General features: G+C 44.4%; 1 protein-coding gene across 1 annotated transcript in view; it reads right to left on the bottom strand.

Annotated features, from left to right (window-relative positions):
* Nucleotides 1–1,405: 1,405 nt before the first annotated feature.
* Nucleotides 1,406–10,495, bottom strand: part of lrp1bb (low density lipoprotein receptor-related protein 1Bb) — a 634,358-nt gene continuing 625,268 nt past the window's right edge. The window contains exons 91-92 of the mRNA XM_080786185.1: nt 9,409–9,562; nt 1,406–4,711 (exon numbers count right to left, since the gene is read on the bottom strand). Coding sequence (XP_080642311.1) covers nt 4,568–4,711; nt 9,409–9,562 — 298 coding nt within the window. The 3' untranslated portion in view covers nt 1,406–4,567. The remainder of the gene's footprint in view (nt 4,712–9,408; nt 9,563–10,495) is intronic.

The raw sequence follows: 10,495 nt of genomic DNA, 5'->3' as shown, positions 1-10,495 counted from the left end.
TCAGTGGATAATGGTGCTGATGCTGTCTGTGGCCCTGGTTCTACCCACCTAAGCAATGAATGCACACACACACACACACACACACACACACTGAGGAGGTAACAAGTCCCCCCACCATCCTATCCTCTCTGTAAACAGCAGTAGAAATGCCAGGTCATGGTTTCACCGGGTAAAAGACCTGGGCGTCATACATACTAGACTCCAATCTCAAATCCGACAGACAGATAAATGCAATAGTAAAAGGATCTTCTTTTTTTTTGCCGGGAGTTGCCTATGCCATACAAAGCATATAGGTCAGTTCCAGTCTATGTCTTTATAAACAGAGTCAAGCTGGAGACAATAAAGTGAACAGAATAGAGTTCTCAACAGGGCCGAAAATTAAGGTCTGGCCCTACCTGGGCCCTAACTGGGGTGGCCCGAGGCCCCGCCTGGCCTTCTAAATAACACACATTTTATGCTCTACCCGGCCAGAAAACGTGAAAATAAGTAAATAAATATTATGTGAAAATGTGAATTGAAAATCACACCCGTGTAAAGTGAGTGGCACTCTTGTCGTCGTACATACATCCAATAAAAAAAATATATATACTTCTTCATGAATGAATTTGTCAACTATCAACTGCTATTATCTTTTAATCATGATATATTTTTTTTAAAACTCATCTTTTCCCCATGACCATGTACAACTGAATTTATGTGAGATATATGGCCATATACTGTGACAATATCATGATAACCAGTGTGATTCGACTCACACTTGCAAATGAACTAAGTTGGTAAAACACATGGATTTCCATATTATGTGGAGCTGACAGTAATGCCAAAGCGCCAGCGCTCGCCCAGCAGTCTGACGTCACCCATGTGGATGTGTGCACGTGACCTCACCCTTCAGTGTCACCCAGGTGGATGTGTGCACGTGACCTCACCCTTCACCGTCACCCAGGTGGATGTGTGCACGTGACCTTGCCCTTCACCATCACCCAGGTGGATGTGTGCACGTGACCTCGCCCTTCACCATCACCCAGGTGGATGTGTGCACGTGACCTTGCCCTTCACCATCACCCAGGTGGATGTGTGCACGTGACCTCGCCCTTCACCATCACCCATGTGGATGTGTGCACGTGACCTCCTCGCCCTTCAGTGTCACCCATGTGGATGTGTGCACGTGACTTTATCACCCTTCACCATCACCCAGGTGGATGTGTGCACGTGACCTCTACCTTTGGGGGCGAGGTCACAATACTGGAGTATAAAATATACTTAGCTTTTTTATGATTCTTTTGAATTTGAATCCTGAAAAAAGTGAAAACAATAAAAAAAAAGGATCATTTCAGTTCAGCATAAACACAAGAGTTCAATGACGCTCGACTGAGGACACATTCAACCCATAAGAGACACTCACAAATGGAAATAAGCCCCCTTTATTTGATATCGATTTACATTTTTATATAAAAATTACTTACATTTAATACATTTTCTTCAAAATACAAGCAGCCAAACGACATACAAATCAAATACAAAATTATAAAATTCCTTATATCTAGTCTTTCCGTTTTTCTGAAAGTAACAGATGTGTTTTTATATAATAACTCTCTAAATAACCGTATTGTATTCGTCGTGTTATAAGATCGTATAACTTCTTGTCTACGTTCTTTTTAAACCGTCCTGTTGAGACATACGAGACCTATAGATAGAAAAATATGGTGTACAGTAATCTGTGGTGTTCAGTATACAGTACAGGATCTGGAATTCTCATCGACAAACATTCAAGGTGAGTTTTTCAAATCTCTTTCACCAAAAGCACAAGTTTAAGCGGGATTATACTGTGTGTGTGTGTGTGTGTGTGTGTGTGTGTGTGTGTGTGTGTGTGTGTGTGTGTGTGTGTGTGCGCGCGTGTGTTTGCGTGCGTGCGTGTGTGTGAGTGTGTGCGTGAGTGTGTGTGCGTGCGTGTGCGTGTGTCTTGAAAATGATAATCCACATTTCCGTTTCGTAGCGAATGAAGGCGTCTGGTTGAAATAAATGGTACAGCAGGAACAGTGTGTGCACTAGGCCGGGCTGGCAATGATCCCAACGCTACATGTAGGTCAATAATTGCATAACCGAAAAGCAGATTGTCTTTGATATAATTTATATATATCAATGAATCAAGATGGAAATAATGTATACAAACAAACGGATTCGGTTTGGTAAAGAAAAATAGTGAAAATCTACAAAGCTCAAACAACGCACACACAATGCGACATGTTGTTATAGCTTGTACGTATAGATCTGCTATTTCTGTTATTAGTCCATAAATTGTAAATCCAGGGAAACGTTTTTAAATAATCGGTGATGTTGATTCGACGTCATATTATCGCACAGCCCTGCAGTGCACGCATAATGTGGGACACAGGCGAGACAGAACTGGTATGGTATTAAAGGTATATTCAGTGATTTCACTCAAAAAACCTTAGGTTTTGTTTTTGGCTAGGTGGCAAAGCCTTTCATCCAATCAGGATAGAGAGCCAAAAACGAAACCTAAGGTTTTTTTGACCCCCAGGGGTTAACTGGGGACAGGGAGGAACTCCTTATATGGTCAGCACACTCTATCACAACAAAACAAAAAAATAAGTGATATTTGAATTAAGTGAAATCACTGAATATACCTTTAACACCACGAACGCCCCGGGGGTATTTAGGACCATTAACTCAGAGCGCCCAGCGATCTGCAGCAAACGGAGCACATGTAGCGACGCACCAGGCGCTATATCCCGGATGTAGCTGAAGTAGCTAGATGTAGCCAAAACACCCCCGAGGCGATCGACGACAACGGGGAGGTATGATTCATTCTAACGTGACTATAGCGACGCGACCGCGATGTAAAACATAATCTTTGCTTAGAATTGGACGGATTGATTTTAGATCAAGAGTTATTCACGTTTTAAGATTTTCGGTCTAATGCGCTAAAATTTCGGATGACAACCCAAGCGGAAATGTCATTGAATGTTGCCCATCAGACGCTCCCCCAGCCTGTGGAGCGATACGATCGGTTTTGATATCAATAAATCTCCATCCTTTTATCAATCTCCGTCCTGAGCGCTGGGCGTTACTATTCGATAGGACGGAGAACTCCGTTTACGCCGCTCGGTGTGTTAACTGCAGAACACTGGGACATGGTGACTTCCACGGGTGCAGGTCTTTTTTCCGACAGCATATTGATCCGAAACCTCAATCCTAACCTAACCCTAACCGCAAGCACGGGAGCAGCGCATGTCGGACCATCGCTTTTTCGCATCGCAGCGAATGCCCCCCCGCTGTGGATCGGATCGTTGCCCCGTCGGCTAGAATGCTGTGGGAAAAAAGGCCGCCTCCCGACTTCCACCCCCCCGAGACGAAGCATAAAACAATACAAAAAAACACAAAGCTTCATTATTCAGTTATGAAGCTCTGACAATGTTCTGAAGCATCACAACATGGCATGATGACATGTGCAAATTAACAAGACTGCCCCGTACGGCATCAGAAAGAAACCATGGAACTCATCGTTTTTTTAAGACACAACGTCCGTCGTTCGCTCATGAAGAAAACAGTCCAAGTCTGTGTTCATCAACCTCGGGCAGAAGAGGAGCACAACGCCATCGGCAAAAAGAGGGGACCGCCATGGGCAGAAGAGCTAGCCGCCGTCCACGAGGGGACCGCCATGGGCAGAAGAGCTAGCCGCCGCCGTCCACTGCACTTCAACTAGACACATACTGGTAACAGATACATATATGAGCGCATGTGTCTGAGGGCCTTTTGTCCACCAAGGCCTTTTTTTCTTCCTGAACGCAGCAAGCGTGAGTTTTCAATTGTTTTCAAATGGGAGCGCCGCCGCGCACGTTACAATAATTATGCTGGATTATTCGGCGTACGTGGTGAGTCGTTGAGCATCTATTCTACAGTCCCATTCTGTTGGTCTGTTCCAGGCTGACTTCTATAGGTACCTTTCAAAACCTTTCAAGGTACCTCTGGAAGCCACACCTCTGATGGGTGTGGTTTAGTCTTAAGGGGTGTGTTTTTTTTCACCCTGCGCTACACATTCATGTTTGACATTTTTAATCTGGCCGCATAAAAGTTGAAGTTGTATGTCTTCAAAGTCTTTAGATGTGTTTAGATGTGCTGCGGGCAGGAGAAGAAAGGCTTTTGGTGGACACACAACACTGGCCTTAAGGGTTTAAAGTTTTAAACAGTGCACACGTTTGTACTCGCGGGTGTTAATAAAGTTTTTGCAAGTCAGCAGCTTTTTTACTTTAATGTGGTATGGTGTATATAGTGCTGTATAACAAATGTCTTGAACAAACATTAGAAAGCGTAACCGAAACTATAAAAACAAAACAAAAAGATAATAAAAAGCGTCCAGCACACAAACAAAACAAAGGACGTTTTATGCTGTGATGCTAAAACCAATCAAACCTAAACCAATAAGAAGAGAGAGCCTGATAGGATAAGGATAGGAAGTAGAAAATCCTGTTTTTTGTTTTTTTTTCCTTTCACTTTATACATTTGTACACTGTGGTAAAAAAAGGAGTAGAAAGTGTTTTAATTCAGGCTATGCGGCGGTTTCACGAATCGTCCCCTCTAATTTCTTTGGGAGTAGCTCTCTCCTCTCGTCGATATTGAGGACCGGCTTCCGACAGTTGTCCTGACCGTCGAGATAGATCTTTGCATACACCGGGTTCGAGTAGTTCATGGGCTGTGGAACAAGGAGAGGAACACATAGGATGGAATGGAAGGAGAGAAAAATACTTTTATCCATTTTGAACTGAGATCAGATTCTAAAAATGTCTTGTCAATCGTGAGTTTTCTGAAAAAGCTATGTTTCTATGTCAGTCTTTTTTTTTAAATAGCAGACATACAAGCTCGTAGTGCGCCACTCGGTGGCGCGCTACGAGCTTGAATGAATGGTTTATTTCGATCTATTCAGTTTAGACAATTACAAAACATTTTCTTTTCTTTTTTTTTTAAACACGATTGAAAAGGAATAGGCTTAGAAGCTTAAAGCTTATGTATGCCTATATCCTCCTTACATAAGAACATAGTTCAGAAACAATAGTAGAACGTAGAACATGTACTGGGTCTACAAAACAATCAACATTTGGACGAAACATAAAAAAACAAAGAATAACAACCACAAGAAAAAAGAACAAACAAGAACAAAACAAAAAAATTAAAAAATCAATAGCTAAATGCTAACACCAAAACGGGTTCCTGCCCCAAAATGGGTTAATCCCGCTGGCCCGTTGGCTTTAGAAACAGCGATAAATTCAACGGAGCGCAACGGCAATTATCAAGAATTGTTGTTGGCTGTTTGGCGAAGAATGACATTACTTTGTAATGGACAGGTAAACAAGCAAAAAGAGGGAAACTCTTCACAGTATGAAGCAATGCAGACAGAGGCGAAGAAGGAGCAAATAAGGAAATGGCTCATGCATATTAGTGGAAGTTATTAATTACCACCGAGCTCACTGTACCGCGTTCCTCGATATCCAGGGCCGGATTAACACCTCTGAGGGCCCCTGGGCACTGAAGCTCGAAGGGCCCCCCATTTTTGCTATTTTGGGGCTGTTTTGGGGGCGGTTTTATGCCGTTATATGGGCCCTTGGGCCCCCTGGTGCCCAAGGGCCCCTGGGCACGTGCCCAAAGTGCCCATATGGTAGATCCGGCCCTGTCGATAACCTATTCTATTATGCTATGTCGTTGCTGTTGTCGGGCGGAATAAACCTCTTATCTCCATATTTTAAACTTTCTGTGTTGGTATTGGTACCAATGTTTGGTATTTTTGGTTTTCCCATAAATGAATGCCCTACTTCGTCGTACTGTATAGTGGTCACACGTGCACGTCGTGAGCTTGTAGATCTGCTGTTTTTTGCCTTCCTTTTTTTATTTTTAAATCTTGAAAAGCAACAGTTTTCGGGACATAACAAGGTTAATTCCGCCCGACGGGTAACGACATAATCCTGACTTAATTTCGTAGGAAATTGGGGTTTGTCCAAATAATAATAATAAAATAAATAATAATAATAATAATAACGATGGGATGAATTTTTCATGTTTGATATGAATTCACCTGTCCAGGAATAACCTCCTTGGGCACAACAGCGTGTACGCCCAGCTGGGCACGAGGATCAGTGGATTTAACACACCAGCCCTGCAACGAGACAAGGACGGTCGCTTAAGCTGCAAAAACCCTAGTGAGCCAATTAACCGATAACCAAATAACTCTGAGGAGAAACAACCTGCATATGTACCGAAAAGCATGGCACAGCAACCTAATAATAAGGGCCGATTCATAATCCTATTTTAGAGCTGAATAAAAGTGGGTTCGGCTCTGTAGAGCCTACAATGTGACGTCATTTGAGGTTCGGGGGGGGGGGGGGGGGGTACCGTCCTAAAGTCTTCTCTTCGGTGCTACTGAAAACTTCTGACGAGCCGAAATAATTTCGGCACTACAGCGCCGAAACAGCGGTAAAATAGGAGTATGAATCGGCCCTAAGCCCCGGTAAAGCAGTGATTTCTCAATTTGTTCATTCCAATCGGAACCCTCAAATACTACTTTTACTTGCGGCCGCGACACGATCTGAAAAACGTCTTGTGCCAAGATATAAGTAAAAAAATATATATATTTTTCTAAATAGCAGATGTGTACAAGCACACAGCAGTGGTGTAACGAAAGGTGCTGTGAGCTTGTACAATACAGTACAGTACAGTACAGTACAGTACAGTACAGTACAGTACAGTACAGTACAGTACAGCTATCACGTGTCATCAGCAGACCGGTCTGACCCCTGAAGCCCTGGGTATACGTTTTGCAGACACCAAAAAGTGGAAGAGCCAATCAGCAGTCTGCGCTCAGGGCCCTGTGATTGACAATTGACATTGACCGTCGAAGAATGGCTCTTCTCTTTTTGGTTTCTGCGAAAATGTGAATTTGAGCGACCGAGATGGTTTACATACTACTAATAGTATCATAACAGCTTCCTGACTTAAACGACCACTTCACCACTTTTCAACCAATTTTCATATAATAGGTCCTCACTAATAATCATGATAAAATGGCACAATTCTTTTCCACTCTTTCTTTGTCTCATAGGAGGGCTGTGGGCGGTTTAGAAACCGTCCTCCAGTGACATCATTAGGCAGATTTCTTTTAAACAAAAAGGTTTAGATTTTCATTATCGTGAGAACGATGGCTTCCATTTTCGCATTGCAACTTTTCAGCACTATAGAAAGACTGCAGTTTCTATTAGCTTGTATTCCCCAATCGACGATGTCACTGGAAGACGGTTTCTGAACCGCCCACAGCCCTCCTATGAGACACAGACAGAGTAGAACAAAATTGCGCCATTTTGTCATGATTATTGTCGTTTAAATGTGCTGTCAGCAATTGCACTTTTTCTGTCTTTTCTCGTTTGATATTCTACAAATGAGCTACACGTCTTGCAGGCGTTTATTATGACTGCATTTTAATCTCATCCTCAGATCAGTTTCTTTTTTATCTACAGCTGCCAAGCCATTAAAAGCCAAAAGATGAATGTATTCGCAAGAGTATACACAGCAGACAGAGTGCAGAAAAGACTTGTTAGGTATTTATTGGAGGCATATATACAGCACAGCAGCACGTACTGTACGTAATATACAGCCTCCGGAAGGCAAAGATACAGTCTAACAATAGCAGAGGTGGTGTTTTTGCAGAAGGTAGGAGAAGCACAACAACAGCAATAAGAAGCAACAGAGCCTTTCTGTGGCAGGTGGAGCCGGATAACAACAACATCAGCCCAGGCGTTACGTGATCCATTTGATACGCTGCGTGTTAGCTAGCGCAGCGCTGAGAATACATCATCAACCAGCAGAGAGAGGCTGTCGGGGCTCTGCCGCGAGAGGCGCCGCGACGCCACCTGCATACGAGTATCCGACCCACTGGGCCGATAACATTTACACAACTTCCGACAAATGTTATACCGTCGCAGAACACGGTTCATCCAAACTGTCGACAACACAACATCCACTCAGTTTACTGGAGGGGGGGGGGGGGGGGGGGAAGACAGGGTGTAATGTTGCAGTTTTTCCACCCACAGTCACAGGCTGCAGCTAGTGGCATAAGGAACAGGGAAATCATTCTTTCTCACATTTTTGGGGTTTCTGTTGATATAGAGCCGGGACATTGTTTCTATTTCAACTGAGTATAGAACAATTTAATAGAACAACCAGCTCAGTGGCCTTGTGGTTAGAGTGTCCGCCCTGAGACTGGGAGGTCAGGGTTCAATCCCTGGCCGGGTCATACCGAAGACTCTAAAAAAGGGACCCAGTGCCTCCCTGCTTGACACTCAGCATCAAGGGTTGGAATGGGGGTAAGACCCTGTGACATACTAGCGTCATGTCCAGGGGGTGTACTTGTACATCAAGCTGCCTCACGCTACAGAAACAGGAGATAGGCTCCTGCCCCTATGGGCCTCACGGTTCGGCAAGGCTACTTAGAGAACTATTTTGATTTGACTGTTGAATGAATGAATGCGATGCGAGAGTGTGACCAACTCGAGACCGGCCCTGAGTCGCTGCCTGCAGGCCTCCACACCTAAACTCTCAAGACATCAGAGTCTTGGGCTCTACAGTGTTGTATTGTTGATATTGTGTTTATTTACTGTAAATAAAACATGAACTTGAACTTGATCTGCGAGCGTGCAAACACCAACACAGCTCATCGGGGGCTATACAACAATCCACCGCAAACTAAACAGATTCAAGGAGCTTACATATTGTATAAAATGTCCTTGCTCATGGATTTCTATGAGACAGGTCGCGTTGGGAAAGTGTGGAAGCGTTTCCTTGGCCTTATACGTGCCCTGCTTGTTAGAAACCCGTAGCATTGTGGGGATGCACAACGCATCTGCAAGTTAACAATGCTAACAAGCTATTTCTGCGGAAACTCTGGGTAATATTTTCTTTTTCCCCACACACAATAACACTGCAAAGTATACCAGGTGAGAGGGAGGAACACTCAATTTAGAGGCTATAACTTCACCAGAGAAGGCAGTAGCACGGTGCGTGCACGCGTGCCATCTTGAATGCAATGCCCTTTAGACTCCCACCGTTCCACATTAACCCATTCTGACCTGAGATCAGATTCTAAAAAAAGTCTTCTACATCCTGACAGCTTTCTGAAAAAGCTATGTTTCTATGTCAGTCGTTCTTCGATTTAAAAAAAAAACAGCAGACCTACAAGCTCGTAGCGCGCCACTCGGTGGCGCGCTATGAGCTTGTAGATCTGCTATTTTTCAATAGCTTAAGCATAACATCATCATCCTTTCGAGTGCAGACCTCGAGATCCATGCGACACAAAGATGCTATAACACCAAAAGGGGTTCCCGCCAGGAATGGGATAAAGACACCGACCTTGTGCGGGTCCAGCGTGAAGTTGGGTCGCAGCAGGCTCCCGGCGTCCGCGTGGTTGTCATGGTCCACTTCATACATGTTGTATGACGGGTTGCCGATCTCCACGTTTATCCCCCCGTTGGCCAAGTTGGGCTGCCTCTGCACACGTTTCCCTCTGCGGGGAGGGGAGGGGAGGGGAGGGGGGGAGGGGAGGGGAGGGGAGGGGAGGGAGGGGAGGAAGCAAAGACATCAGTGCAAAAAATAAAGTGCCGTGACATATCACCACTGTCGGGCAGAAACCTCTTATCTCCATGTTTTAACGTTTATTTATTTTTTTGTAATTCAACAGTCCACACCAAAGCATAGCAATCCGCAAGCTCGAAAGTGACGCGTTTCGAGTTTGTCGATCTGCTATTTTTTTTTTTTTTTTTACTTAATATTTTTTTATACCACGATTTTGTAACCCATTTTTCACCCCTGTGTCAATCATCTAATGTGATCCTGGGCAGGGATGACATATAGAGCATGTTGGAGCTGCCGCCTCGACTCCTCGGTACCACAGCAAACAGCTGTAGCCTATATATATATATAATCTCAAAGTCAACGCCGCCACATGGCCCGCCTGCTTTCCATAATGTGATGGAGCGATCTATAAGACGAGGCAAATCAAAGGGGCTCACCGCTGAGCAGAATCATTACACGGGATCTCTCTTCCAAATGGAAACTTGCTCCGTTAGTTTGTTCAACGATAAAGATTTCAAAGCAGGGAGAAATGTAATGCAGGCCTGTGGACTTCTCTGGTGTCTGATACCGTTTGCTGGCTTGGTGGCCTTTGAACATGACATGATATAATATATTTACATTTTTATATATAATGTGTGTGTGTGCGGGCAGGCATGCATGCGTCACGCGCACTCGTGTGCATGTTCTCCTCGTGTCCCCTAGGGTAGGTACCCTCACAAAAACATGCAGTAATCCTGGTCTCTAAACTGCCTCCCCCTGGCCAGCCGGGGCGCCTGATGGAGGGGAAAGGAACTGGTTGGAATAACGTGTTCCTTCCACGCGCTACGTCCAACCAGGGAAACTCCCCCCTGTCAGGTGTAAAGGA

Source organism: Protomyctophum bolini, assembly GCF_963924005.1.
Source record: "Protomyctophum bolini genome assembly, chromosome: 16".
NCBI lineage: Eukaryota > Metazoa > Chordata > Actinopteri > Myctophiformes > Myctophidae > Protomyctophum > Protomyctophum bolini.
This window is presented reverse-complemented; position numbering and strand designations above follow the sequence as displayed.